Source organism: Sarcophilus harrisii, chromosome 2 (genome assembly GCF_902635505.1).
Source record: "Sarcophilus harrisii chromosome 2, mSarHar1.11, whole genome shotgun sequence".
NCBI classification, from domain to species: Eukaryota; Metazoa; Chordata; class Mammalia; order Dasyuromorphia; family Dasyuridae; genus Sarcophilus; species Sarcophilus harrisii.
Window position 1 is genome coordinate 17,189,144 of NC_045427.1, and position 15,331 is coordinate 17,204,474.

The following is a 15,331-nucleotide window of genomic DNA, read 5'->3' on the forward strand; positions in this document are numbered from 1 at the left end:
TTGAACCACCTAGCTGCCCCTCTCCCTTCACTTCTTAAGAAAAACTTGATCACTTTTTAAAAGTGTGTGTATATGTGTGTGAATGCATCTATGCCTTCTTAGTCCGTGACTTGGATGACAGACTTCTAAGATACCAGAATGGACATCACCTGCATGTGGAAAACTGAAAGTGACCTATTCCAGCTCTGAGTCCCTATAATCCTGACACAGGATGAAAGATTGATCCATTCACTCCAGAAATTATCAATATTTATCTTGAGTATCTTACATATTTTGGTCTTCTACTTGACATAGGTAGTTGGCTAATTTTTCAAGTGAATGCATATGATCTTTCTTATTTTTATGCATATGATCTTTCATCATGAATATAAACTCTTGGAATACAGCATCTTTGTCTTATTTCACCATTGTAGTTCCCTCACTCCCAGCTGACTGCTTTGCTCATAGTGTTTCATGCTGGTGGTGTGTGAGTCATGTTTGATTCTAAGTGCTTTCATTTGGGTTTTTCTTGGCAAAGATAGAGTTTGCCATTCCTTTTCCCAACTCATTTTTACAGAAGAGGAAACCAAATCAAGCAGAGTTAGGTAACTTTAGGAGAGTCACATAGCTTGTAAGTATCTAAGGCCATATTTGAATTCAGGAAGATGAGTATTCCTTACTCCACACCCAGTGCTCTATTTTCATCAACTAGTTACCTTACAAAATAGATACCGGTAAAGTACCCAGGAAATAGCACAGTGCTTAATGAATGCTTGCTGAACAACTGATTGATGTCTTTACCTAGTTAGCAAGTGCCAAAAGATAGTAACAGCAATGTATAAGTTGTGCATGGTTACAACTTAATATATAAAGATGGCTGACTTATGTGTGGCCCTGATATCTAATCTGGGATCTGGCTCATCCCTCTCCAAATGAAACTGTAATTATTGTCCTTTTTGTATTCTTACCACTTAGCAAATGCATGAGAAATGATAATAATTCCATATCTTTATTGTAACTTTCTTCAGATACATGCAACCACCATCACACAATTAGGTGTAAGAAATGCCTTTGTAACCCTGATTTTTTTAAGGTGAAGTGGGCATTTTTTGTTTAAATCTTTCCCCTCAGAAAACCACCCTGTGTTTCATGTCATATTATCAACTAGGAATATGATTCTGTCTGGATTATAATATATATATATATATAATATACATATATTATATATACATATGATATATCCAAAATTACATAAATAATAAGTATCAAAAGTAGAATTTAAATCAGGAAGAAGATATTTGTATTTGTTATATCTATAATTTTTTGATGTTGTTCTTTTTAGCTTATTCTCTATGTGATGAACTTTAAATATCCAGAGTTGGAAAAGAGGTCAGGACTCATGTAGTCTAAATCCTTCATTTTACAGATAAGGAAACAGAGGACCTGAAATAGTAAATAATATATCCAAAGTCACAACAATAATAAGTATCAAAGGTAGAATTTAAACTAGGAAGATAGATATTTTTATTTGTTACAATTATAATTTTTGTTGTTTTTCTTTTTAGTTTATTCTCTAAATGATGAGCTTTAAGTAATCAGATTAAGAAGAAATAGATGGAGGAGAACCCCTCATCCCCAAAGACACTTAACAGTCACATAAAAACATTCACAGTTCACATGTAATCAACACAGACCTATCATTATAAGGGATTATGAAAGACAAAAGACATGCATAAATTTCATTGCAATCACAAGAAATAGGAGCATTTCATAAATGGGAAAAATGTTAAATGCACATTTGTAAAGACCATAATTATGCTGTAAAGAGGAAAGAGACGCAAGAGTAACTCCAAAAACTCCTCTTTATCACTCAAAACAGAAGCCATAACATAGTAGAGACAACACGGGACTTAGAAGAAATTGCATTCTCATCTGGGATCTTCTTCTCTATAGATTCTATGCCTTAGGCAGATTGGTCCCTTGAGTTCACTGAGCCTTAGTTGCATCATCTAGAAAACAGGGATGAGAATATCAGAACTTTACTCCCTGGCTATCTTATTGCCAGTGGTCTTCTTGTCTAAGTCACAGAAAATACTTTAGAGGACCGAACTTCCTCTGATTACAATTCTTCCTCTTCATGCCAAACCCTCAGTCAGTTGACAAATATTTCTTTAGCACTTCCCATTTACCAAATACTGGGCTAAGAGCTGAGAATATGAAGATATGAAGAAAGGGGGAAAATACACACATACACACACTCATACACACACACACTCATATACACTCATACACACTTATCTCACAACGGTCCCTACTCTTAAGGAGTTCACATTCTTGTTGAGAAAATAATATGTAAATAATTGAGTAAAATATATATATATATATATTATATCATATATATATATATATAATATATATTATTTACTTTGTGTATATATATATATATATATATATATATATATATATATATATACATACATACACACAAGTAAATGGAAAACACTCTGGTAGGAGAAGGTACTAGAAGTAGCAGCTTCTGAAATTGGAAAGCATCTCCTGAGAGAGGGGGAGTTTGAGCTAAGTCCATACAAGGATCCAATTCCATCCATTATTCCCATCCCTGCCCCCCACTTACTCACCTGTTCAGGAACTATGATCAAATCCAGGTTTGCCCTGAATCTGTTCTTCTAGCTCTAATACCAGCTTGGCAGCTTTCCAAACCAAATATCCCTGCTTGGTTTTCAGCATTCCCCCTTTTGTTTCCTACTCCTCATCCCCATTATAATTGAAACTCCTTGAGAACCAGGGCTATCTGTGCTCTAGTGGCCATACTTTGCTCTTGGCACAGTATATGGCCCATTGTAAGTGCTTATTAAATCCATTTTATTCATTTTCCCACTAGCCAAGGAGTTATGGTCAAATTCAATTCTGTGAAAGTGACAAAGGGGCAGCTAGGTGGTGCAATGGATAGAGCACCAGCCATGAAGTCAGGAGGACCTGAGTTCAAATCTGTTCTCAGACACTTAGCACTTCCTAGCTGTGTGATCCTGGGCAAGTCAATTAATCCCAATAGCCTCAGCAAAAAAATAAATAAATAAATAAAGTGTCAGGGAAGGAAAATTGCCAAACCCTCAATGGACCTCAAGTAAAGGAAAATGCATTTAAATCCTGCCTACAATATTTAGAGGCTTGGTGAGTTGAACAAGTCAGGTAAATAGTCTTGTTGAATGAATAAATGTATAAATGAACAAATGAATGGGAACTTTCTATTAAGTGTTCGCTATGTTCCAAACAATGTGCTAAGTACTGGGATACAAACAAACAAAAAAAGATAACCTTTTTTTTTTTGAAGGAGGGCAAAGACAATCCATACAAGTATGTTGAGTGATTGCAAGAAACTACAAAATATAATTGGCAACGGATTTGCCAGGATGGATGGAGTTTTCACACTATGTTTTCCTAACACAGGTCTATACCAAAACAAGCCATGATACTAAAGGTCTTAGGATAAAAGAGAGTGCTGAACTCAGGAAGTCAGGAAGAATTGACTTCCCACAGTAATCCTGACAGATGGATAATTCACTTCATTTCTCTATAACTCAGTTTCCTTATCTGCAAATGAATGTTAATAAAGCATCTACCTTGTATGGTTGATATCTCCAGTGAAAGCATGTATGCAAACAAAGCATTGTGTGGCTGAAAATACGAAATAGACAAAGGAGCAGAAGACAGAGTCAGAAAGACTCATCTTCTGACTTCAAATCTGGCCTCAGACACATACTATTCATCTGAACAAGTCAATTAACTTTGACTCAATTTTCTCATTGTAAAATGAGCTCAAAAAGCAAATTGCGAAAAAAAATCCAGTATCTTTGCCAAGAAAATCACAAATGGGGTCACAAAGAATCGAATTGAAATTGAAAATAACTCACTAGCAGCATATATTTATTTTTATTATTGTCAAAATGGTTGTTATTGAAATGGTGGTTAATGGAATGAATAGAGAATTTGACATGGGATCCAATGCTCTTTGCTTATAATTAAGATGTTTATGCTATGCTTGCTGTTGTTGCTGCTAGTGAGGCTGCTGCTGCTGATGGTGGTGGCAGTGGTGGAAATGAAGATAATTCTCTTTGGGTAGCAGATGTCATTTTCATGGAAACTGTAAAAATCATAAAAATGACCTAATCTCTGCCCTCCAGGACTGTACAATCTAATAAAAGGGACAAGGGACATCCATGAATAAATATGAAACTAGAAAGTGATGAGAAATTAAGAGATCCATTCATACAAAGTACCATGAGAAAGATAGGAGAGAGGGGTGACTTCTTAGTTGTGGGAACAGGGAAAGTTTTATAATGCCTAAGGGCATATGTGGTCATAGGTACTAATATATCTGCAATGACTTTAGAAATTACCTATTCCAATTGTGGCAAGTCAGGAAAAGAAGAAGGAACTACTCTAGAAATTGACAAGTTCAAAACTTAATAGAAATTTTGCTTTCAATAATCAAAAGTCCCTCCCCCCCTATTCTCTATGTCTGGGGTAGAGGGACAGAGACAAGAAAACTCCTGTAACCCATAAACATAGTCAAAGAAAATAAATTCTGTCATTGTCCCTGGTATCAAATAGGGAGTGAAGGGCAGTGATGAACCAATAGTGACATACAGAATTTGAAACTGAATAGACCGGGAGACTTGGTACCATCAAAAGAAATGTGGATTTTGAGATGAGGGAAAGCCTTCAAGAGGGAGGGGCAGAATTCTTTTTTGTACCTTATGAGTTTGAGGGACCATTCAAACTTACATTGGGCAAATGAAGGTGAGGCTGATGGGTTATAGGGATAGATATAGGAGTTTATAAGTCATCTGTATAGCGATAATAATTCATTAGGGGGAAGCTGAAGACATTATTGGGAACGGGGATTGCAAAGAAAGAAAAGAAGGCACAGGACAGTCTTAAAGGATATTCCAACTTAGGGGATGGAAATTGGAAAATTCACCTTCAAAGGAGCCAAAGAAGGACTTAGAACATAGACTGGCAAAGAATCAGAGACCCCTACATTAGAGAAGTGAAAAGAGTGAATAGTTTCCAGAAAGATGGAGATGGTTTTACCCATGCATATAACTTGTAAATAAAAAGCTATAATAATAATAATAAAAAAGATGGAGATGGTTGATAGATGAGGTAGAAAATTGAAGAGGATGAGAATTAAGGAAAAAACTATTGGGTTTGTCACTTAGATCATTGGTGGTGTTGGAAGTGACCAGTTTGAGCAAATTCATCCAGATAGAAAATTGTTTGCTAAGAAGAGGCAAATGGAAAAAAAACTGAGGATGCAAAGGGTGTCTATTTTTTTAGAAGAAGTGAAAAGGAGGGGAGAGATAAGATGGCAGTACCAGGGAATGGCATTTTAAGAAGAAGAATGTTCTTGACATTTGGTTTTAGGAGAGTAGAGACCTGAATATGCTTTCGTTCTTTTTTGTTTGTGTATTTGATTTGGTCAAAAAGGAAAAACTACAAAGAGGAAATAACATGCACACTTAATGTGGACTATAGAAATCTGTCTTTCTCTGCAGGAAATTAGGAGGGAAATGAGATACGAGAAGGAGTGAGGGTGATAAGAAGAAAGATCATATTGGGGGAAGGAGTGGTCAGCAGCAAAACACTTTTGAGGATGGACAGGGTTAAAGGAGAGAAAAAGAAAAGAATAAATGGGGGAAAATACAGTTAGCAATAGTGATTGTAGAAAAGAATTTTGAAGCAAGTTTCTATGTTAGAGCCTTATTTCTCAAACATAGAAGGAACAGAGTCAAATTTATTTTTTTTAAAAAGACATGCCCCAATTGATGTGATTAAAACATATGATCTATGCCCAAAGGGCTATAAATTTATGCATATTTTTTGATCTAACAATACCATTATTAGGCATGAATACTAAAAAAAAAAATTAAAAGGGGGGAAAAATGACCTATATGTACAAAAAATATTTGTAGTAACTCTCTTCCAAGGACAAAAAAAAATGGAAATTGAGATGTCCATCTTGTGGAGAATAGTTGAATAAATGTGATATGCATTTGTCAAGGAATATTGTTGAATTATGGAGGAACAGGATGTGTTTGGGGGGGAAAGCACCTGGAAAGTCTCTCAAGCAAAGAGAAATATAATATATACAAAGTTAATAGCAATATTCTGGAATAATCAACTATAAAAGACTTTGCTATTCTCACAATGATCCACAACTACTCTGAAGGACTTATAATGAAAAATCTTAACCATATCCAGAGCAGAAACTGAATATGTCTGAATACACTTTGACCTCTCCCTCTCTCTCCCTCTTTCTCTCCTTCCCTCTCTCTTTGTTTCTCCCTCTCTCTCCCTCTCTCCTCCCACTATCCCTGTCCTTACCCTCCTCTCTTCCATTTAACTTCATTTTTCTTAAGGATTTAAAAAAAATAGGCTATATCTATGTTTTCTTTCACAACATGACTTTAATGGAAATGTTTTGCATAGACACATGTGGTTTCCTAATGGAGCTGTGGATGGGGATAAAAGAGTATATATATAACTCAAAAGTTAAAAAAAAGAAGAAGAAATATAAAATAATGGTTTTAAATGTAACTGGGTAAATTGATAAATGGTCAAAGGATATGAATAGAACATTTTAGATAAAGAAATTGGAATTATTAGTAGCCACATGAAAAGATGCTCCAAATCACTATTGATCAGAGAAAAGCAAATTAAAACAACTTTCAGACACCACTATGTACCTGTCAGATTGGTTAAGATGTCAGGAAAAGATAATGACAAATATTGGAGGGGATGTGGGAAAACTGGAACACTGATACATTGTTGGTGAAACTGTGAACACATCCAACCATTCTGGAGAGCAATTTGGAACTATGCTCAAAAAGTTATAAAACTGTGCATACCCTTTGATCCAGCAGTGTTTCTACTGGGCTTATATCCCAAAGAGATTCTAACAGAGGGAAAGGGACCAACATGTACAAAAAATGCTTGTGGCAGCCCTCTTTGTAATGGGAAGAAACTGGAAAATAAGTGGATGCCCATCAGTTGGAGAATGGGTGAATAAGTTATGGTATATGAATGTGATGGAATATTATTGTTCTATAAGAAATGATCAACAGGATGATTTCAGAAAGGCCTGGAGAGACTTACATGAACTGCTGTTGAATGAAATGAGCAGAATCAGGAGATCATTATACGTAGCAACAACAAGACTATATGATGATCATTTTTTATGGACGTGACTCTCTTCAACATTGAGATGATTTGGACCAGTTCTACTTGTGCAGTGATGAAGAGAGCCATCTACAACCAGAGACAGAACCATGGGAACAAAGTGTGGAACACAACATAGCATTCTCACTCTCTCTGTTGTTGTTTGCTTGTATTTTGTTTTCTTTCTCAGGTTTTCTTTTTCTTCCTTCTTGATCTGATTTTTCTTGTACAACAAGATAACTGTATAAATATGTATATATGTATTGGATCTAGCATATGTTACAACATATTTAACATGTATTAGATTGCCTGCCAGATGGGGGACGGGACGGGGTAAGGAGGAGAAAATTTGCAACAAAAGTTTATGCAATGGTCAATGTTGGAAAAATCACCCATGCATATGCTTTGTAAGTAAAAAACATTAATAATTTTTTTAAAAAAACAAATAAAATGTAACTAGGTAAATATTAAATATTAAACAAATAAAATATTTTAAGGAAGGAGCTAATTAGAGGAGAGATAAGTGATTAGAAAGACATGAAACAAATATTTGCCTCCAAAATTGCTCATAACACTTTGACAAGAATCTTTCCTTTACACATAAATTGCTCTCTACTATAATGGAAATTGGGCTTCCATTTTCTTCCCTCTACAATAATTACCAACCTACTGCCTCACTAAGCTCATTGAGAGTAGAGTCTGATACCTATTTCTTCCTGTAACTTTAGTATCTGGCCTAATGCCTAGCAGAACAAGAACACAAATGTTTAACATGTTTTTTGTTGGTTGGTTGGACATGTCAATGGGATTAGTAATGGCATGAAATCGCAGAGGAAGTGGAAGATAAATGACACAAATAAAGGTACATATTTACCTTGGCAAGGAGGCAGAACAACTCATTCTCCGAAAATTAAAGAGAAGCCAGGGAAGATGGGTAGAGTCAGAAATATTTGGGGTTCCAGAGGCAGGAATTTGGAGGAGCATACATTTTTAATGAACTATGAGGCAAAGTCATTTACTATAAGGTAGCGAATAGACCTGGATTTAAGGGACTAAGAAAAGTGTAGATATTTTAAATTATTAATATGATTAATAGTAACAATAACCAACATTTATATTTAGTTTTAAGATTTGAAAAACAGAACTTGACCTATAGGAAATTCAATTGGAATAATAACAATAAGAAATTCAGTTAAAGATGGATAAGCATCTTGATGCTTAATGGTTTTAAATGTAACTGGGTACCTTGAGAAATGGACAAAGGACTACAATAACATATCATACCATGCAAATATTAGTTATAATTAGTAAGAGAAATATTATATTGTTTTAGCATGCTTTTATTAAGTAATTATCACATATCAGCTACAGTGTTAGACTTGAGGGATACAATTTTTTTTAAATGGTTCCTGCCCTCAGAGAGCTTACATTCTCCCAGTGATAAAACAATATAGACAGAGATGATTTGATTCAAAATATATCCAAAGTCATTTAAAATTGGAAGGATTAACAAAAGTCTCATGGAAGAATTAGCTCTTGAGCTGAGTCTTGAAGGGAGTTAATAGAGATTCCAAGAAGCAGTTTAGGAAAAAGGATAAACAGGTAAGGGACACAGCTTATGCAAAAGTATAATAATGATACATATAATACCATATAGAGAAAATATTAAGCAGATCAATGTTTGAAATATAGAGTGAGTTAGGAAGAACAATGTGAGAAGGTGGTGCAATTCCACCTTCTTTCAAATGTATTCATTTGTTTCATTGTGTGCATTTTGGCTGCAATTTAATGGGGGTAATGAGTGTATATAAAAATGCATTTAAAAATTGAAAGTGGTAGTATAACCAATGTCCTTTGGAAGGTCAATACAGAAAAGCAAAAGGGAAAGTAATTTTACACCTTAAAAGGCTAATCAAGGAAAGTTTCACTTGTGAGTCATTTGAGTTGAGCCTTAGGGGATGAGCAACATTCCATCTGGTAAAAATAAGGGAGGAGGGGAAGGATTCATCCCCTCCCATAGAGGAAATGGGACAGACACAGGCAGAAATTCAGGAAGCTTTGCAACATATCTATGGAAGAGTAGGTAGAATAGTTTGCCTGGATTGTTGAGAAAATGAAGGGGAGTATGATGAGACCAAAGGTCAGTCCAGACTCTGGAAAGCCTTGAATATCATTCTAAGGATTTTGAAGCTTATTGATCAACAATAGAAAAGCATTGAAAGGTTTTAAGCAAAGGAGTGCCATAAGCTGATGTTACTTTAGGGAGAATTATTATAGCAGCAATATAGAGAATGGATTGGAGGGAGCCAAGACTAGAGGGCAGGAGATCAGTGAGAAAGCCATAGCATTAGTCCAGATGGGACTTTGGAGTTCAACATTTTCATAATCTAGACCCCACTGTTTCTCCATCACAATACACTTTCCAAATCTTCTTCCTTCCCTTCCTCCTGCATTCTCTTCTATTCAGGGATCTTGTCCTCTTGGCTGTTCCATAAACATGTCTCCATTCTCACTCACACCTGAAACATTCTTCCTCCTCATTTCCACCTCTAGGCTTCTTCCAATTTTCACCTAAAAGCCCACTTTCTACAACACTTTTGATTCCGTGCCTTCCTTTACTTGATTATTTCCTATTCATCCTGTCTATAACATTTTCACATTTGCTGTTTGCCTGTTGCTTCCCCATTAGAATGCAGGTTCCTTAAGAGCAAGCACTGCCCTTTGCCTTTCTTTATATCCCCAGCTATTAACTCCGTTCCTGGACCATTCATCTTGACTGACTGATCTAAGAAGGACATAGGCAAGGTAATAGTACTAGGAATACAAACAATGGAATAGAATGCTAAAAACTGGGAAATTGATTGAAAAATGGGAGATGAGGGAGTAAGAAGAATCAAAACTATCCTAGAGTTGTGACACTTGGTGGTCTGGAAGATGATGGCACCAATTACAGAAAGTGTTCTCATCTATTACAATCCAGTCCATTCCGAATGCACAAGCTTTAATTAAGAGCCTAAAGTGTATAAATCATTCTTGGGGAAATGAAGGTTAAATAAAACTCACTACCTACCCTTAATCCAACTACTCAATTCAACAAATATCTGATAAATCAGTCAGACTCTGGATTGGGTTCTGGAAGTACAAAGGGAAAAAAAAACAATTTGTATCCTCACGGAGCTTAAATCTTGTTTCAGAAATTTGGAAACTTAGGAGAAGGTGAGAGCTAACATTTATATTGGCTTTAGAGCAAAGATTTAACATTAGCATCATTGTTATATCCATCATCATCATCTCCTTTAATCTTGTGAGGTGGCTGCTAAGATTATCCCCACTTTACAGATGAGAAGACTGAGGTCAGGAGCGGTCAAGATACTTTTCCAGGGTCACACAGTAAGCAAAATACTGACATGAAATGTGAACTCAGATTTTTCCTGTGATTCCAAGTCTAGTGGCTTTTTGTTTGTGCCATGTGGTTTCAGACCTGGCCATATCTAAGTAGGAGAAAACAAGACACAGGTCCAAGCAAAATGTTTAAGAAGTATTCTGGGAGAGAGCGGCTTCTTCCATTTGAAAGAATCTGAGAGAAGGCCCCACTCGAGTTGGACCTTGAAGAAAGGGAAGGATCAGAACAGCAGTTTGACTTCATGCACAACTTATTGAGCAGCAGAAAGTTAAAGAAAAAGGGAGTGAATAAGGAGATGGTCTTACCTTGCACTCACTGCCTCGTCTCTTTCACATGGAACTCCGGGCTTCCATTTGCACGTCCGGGCATCGCAGCAAGAATTTGTGCATTCCTTGGACAAATACACAAACACACCAGAAATTAGATTATTTCTCTTTCTCCTCATCGGGATGACTTAATTCTTCTGTTTGGGTTCTGTTAGAACCATCGGCTTAGAAAATAAGAGATGAAAAGGACCTTGGGGCTCACCTAGTTCAATACTGTCATTTGATAAAGTTAACTGAGGCCCAGCAACTTGCCCAACTGATTACATAGATAGCTAAGTATCTAGTGGGATTTGAACCATTCATGCTTTACTAAAAAAAAAATCATATTGATCATATATCTTCCTTGACTGTTTTTCTTTACAGCTAGGACTCTGCCTAGGTTTCCAGTTTTCTTATAATTTACTCACCTCCATGAAAATTCTGTGATCCCATTACATGAGTTTATCACTATTCTTTCTAAGTGATATTCCATTTCCCAGCTCATTGCCTTTGAATTGCCTATTCCTCATGCCCAAAATGCTCTCCTTCATCTACATCTGCTAATTTCTCTGATTTCCTTTAAGACTCATCTGAAATAAGACACTGGAAACTTTTTCAATCTCCCCTTTCCCCTCCTTTTCTCTCTTTTTCTCTTCCCCTCTTTTCCCCTTCATTTCTCCTTTCCCTTCCCTCACTTCTCTTTCCCCTTCCCTCTTTCTCTTCCCCCCTTTCTCCTATTCCTCCCTTTTCCTTTCCTCTCTTCTCTTCTCCCACCCCTCTTCTTCTCTGCCTTTTTTTTTCTTCCCCTCATTTCTCTTTTCCTTCTCTCCCCTCTCCTCACTTATACTACCTCTGAGATCAGCTTTCATTTATACCATCATATAGCTTCCATGTATATTGTTTATATATTGTGTATACATATAAAACTATGTATAAATCCTGTATATACACTGTATATATTATGTATATGTATATATGTATATACATACAATTATGTATATATTTTCCCTCTTTAGAATGTAAACTCATTGATGATGAAAATACTGTTTTTGCTTTCTTTGTATTCTCAGGCTTATATTATCATAATGAAAATTCAATGCCATCATCCCCCCAGCACAATTATTAAAGTCTTTTACAGAGCCAAATTAGACTTAAGAAAAATGGGAGGGAAAAAATGGGAGATACCTTGGATTTCCCACAGTCACAGTCTTCCCCTACTTCCTGGAGTTTATTCCCACAGACTGGATTGGTTATTATGTCTTCTGGGGTTGGAGCTTGCAGAAGACACATTGGTTTTCGAGATGAGAGATACTTGTGAAACTCTTTGCGGGAGCCTGCATTGAAATCCTTTGGGAATTTAGATCTGTGGATAAAGGTGATATTAAAAAAAAAGCTGAGAGAGCATTTAGGATGTATGTCACCTGGCTTTTGAGTATAAGCAATCAGCCATGATTAGTCATGGAAAAAGAAAGCCTTTGGAATTTTGTACTTTGTGGGCCAAGACTTCTTCATGGGCTCAAAGAGACAAGATTCTTCTTGGGATCTGAATCTGTTGAATCTGTCCAAACTAGTCAATGTAGTAACAATAATAATAGTCCAAATAAGAGGATCAAAGTAATCTGGAAGAGATTTGAGTAAAGCTGGGAGAGACTTCATAAACCATCTAGTCCAATCTCCTTTCTTTATAAAGAAACTTAGGTCTAGGGAAGTTAATTAATTTGTACCCCCAAATGGTAATAAGTAATAAGGGCCAAAAGGAGGATTTGAACTGTCCTCTGTCCATATTGCTGGGACCTTAGATTTCATATCCATTGCATCACCATAAATCTCTAGCCATCCATAGAGAACTTTCAAGAACCAAGGGATACCTCACAAGTATGATAAGAAATTGGAGTAGGATTGGGGGGATTAACCTGTAGTAACAGTGATAATAGTAGTTTACATTTACATCCATTAGTTTCAGCCAGTGCAGGAAATTACCTTAACTTTACAGACTGGCCCATAGGCCTGAGATGCACTTTCTCCAACTTGGAGAACACTCAGCTTCTATAAAGACTCAACACAACTCCCATCTTCTATAAAATGTCTATCTTGGTCCAACTTGGTCCAGATTCCTTTTATTCATATCTTCCTCTCTTTAAAATAACTTTGTATATTCACTGTATATTATGAGAGGTAGCATTAGAACAATGGCTGAAGGATTTGCTTCACAGTCAATAAGACCCGTGTCTAAGTTCTGATATAAACAGATTGTGTGAATGTGTTGAGTCACAATCTCTCAGGGTTCCAGGGAATCCTCTAAAAATGTAAGTTTTGGCAGCAGGTGTTAGTCTGCAAGGAAGGGAATTTCTTGGGAGTTCCTTAAAGCAGTGAAATCAAAAGTCTAAAATAAAAGTTAAAAATACAACTTAGATCTCTACATACAACTCTAAACTAGCATGCATCATTCTACCGTATCTCTGGCATGCTGCCCCACCCCAACCCCAAAAGAAGTAAGTTACTTTAGGACAAGCAGAGTTTGATTTTTATGTTTTTATCTTCAAAGTGTAACACGGGGTCTGGTACATAAGAAGCATTTAGGAAATGCTTTTTGAGTGGATTGATGAATGAGTAGAAGGATGAATGAACAAATGAATAAATGAATGATCTTGGAATTCTAGCCTTAAAGTTTAGAGAGCCTAAAGATCACCCAGATTATTATCTAAATTCTTCTTTGTAGAAAAAAGAAGACTGGTGTTGTATGATACAAGAGACTGGTGGAGAAGAGAAGAGTGGCATATAATTGGCCTACCTGTGCATGTGTGTACACACACACACACACACACAAGCATCACTACCTCCCTTTAATGATTGTTTTTTTTCTCTCCTTTGTTAGATACTGAGGCTGACTCACGTCAGGTATTCGTTCATCACACAGCTCCCAGAGGGGCATCTGGTAGAATGTTTCACATCAGACATCCCGAGGACATGGCCCAACTCATGAGACATTACTCCTACTAGTGACACACTGTTTTTCCGTGAAGCCTAGATAGAAGAAGAAGAAGAAGAAGAAGAAGAAGAAGAAGAAGAAGAAGAAGAGATCTATTAGTTCTTAATTGCCCAAGTTAGTCCAAGGAATAAGACAAAACTAGGTGTGAACATCGATTTTCTCACCATACTCTTCCCTCTACCAAGCTGTCCCTATTTAAGTCAATTAAATAATCACTGAGTATCTGTTAAGTCAGATGCCAAAGGAGAAGTAGAAGTAAGGCAGTAACTGGTCTTAGGAGCTCATCATTCTGTTTTGAAATTAGTCCAAACTCAAGTGATCTCTTCTCTTCAAGGGTCAGATGACTGAGTCCCAGAGAACTCAGAGGTCAACTTTCTGCCCCAGCCTGATTGAATCTGTATCTGCCATGGATGCTGAACCAAGTCCAAGCCCTTTAGAACAGCAAAGTTGTTGTAGGGGATACTTTGAAAAGCAATATGATGCTAAGATTCAGTTACCCAGATTCAAATACTGCTGAGGGTACTTGTCAGCTATGGGGATCAAGGGTTAGTGACTTAACTATTTAGAGACATAGTTTCCTCCACAATAAAATGAGCTTTCAATACTTGAACCACCTACTTTGCATAGTTATTGTGACTCTATCACTTTGCAAATCTTAAAGTGATCTAAAAGGATGACTTTTTTTTTTAACTTGAACTTCCTATCCCAAAGGAAGTGCTACTTCCAAATTAAGCCTTTCATAATCCTGACTAGTAACAATTCCCTCCTTATTTTGTTTTGTAATTTTTAATGTTCTTATCATGCATTATTGAAGTAATAATGATAGGATCTCCCCTTTTGCTTAATCTTCTTTTCTATATCACTCCTACATCAAACTATTCCAAAACTTAGGCTTAGGCTAAGGCATCTTTCTTCCTTCTCTCTTTCCTTCTTTCCTTCCTTCTTCTTTCCCCCTCTCTTCTCTTCTCTCCTTTCCTCTTCTTTTCAGTTTTTTTCTTTCTTCCTTTCTTCCTTCCTTCCTCCCACCCTCCTTCCCTCCTATCATCTTTCTCTCCTTCCTCCCTCACTTCCTTTGTTCCTTTCCTCCTCCTTCCTTCCTTCCACAAATATTTACTGAGCACCTACTGTTTGCAGAACATTTCTGGGATTCCCATCCTGTACAAACCTCAATCACTGCAACAGAATTTGGATCGCACATGGAGTTTTGGGCTGTAAACCCCACACGTTTGTTGTTGAAGGCAATTCCACTGTGTAAAAAAGAGACAGATGTGCACATGACCATTCTTGACTCTTGGACTTTTTACATATTTCAAGCTTATTTGAGCAGAAGAACAGAGATTCCAGGGCATGAAGGTAACATGAAGCTATTTTACAGAGGGAAAAGTATTCCCAAATGGGAAATGTTAACTTTAA

At 36.5% G+C, this 15,331-nt stretch overlaps 1 protein-coding gene across 2 annotated transcripts in view; it reads right to left on the reverse strand.

Annotated features, from left to right (window-relative positions):
* Positions 1 to 1,508: 1,508 nt before the first annotated feature.
* Positions 1,509 to 15,331, reverse strand: part of ADAMDEC1 (ADAM like decysin 1) — a 32,972-nt gene continuing 19,149 nt past the window's right edge. The window contains exons 10-14 of one of the 2 annotated variants that reach the window (XM_012540561.3): positions 15,084 to 15,165; positions 13,823 to 13,953; positions 12,115 to 12,292; positions 10,930 to 11,015; positions 1,509 to 1,988 (exon numbers count right to left, since the gene is read on the reverse strand). In XM_012540561.3, the coding sequence (XP_012396015.1) occupies positions 1,985 to 1,988; positions 10,930 to 11,015; positions 12,115 to 12,292; positions 13,823 to 13,953; positions 15,084 to 15,165 (481 nt within the window). In that variant the 3' untranslated portion in view covers positions 1,509 to 1,984. Of the gene's footprint in view, positions 1,989 to 10,610; positions 10,827 to 10,929; positions 11,016 to 12,114; positions 12,293 to 13,822; positions 13,954 to 15,083; positions 15,166 to 15,331 lie in introns of those variants that run through there. The other variant, XM_023495301.2, reaches the window with a different exon arrangement.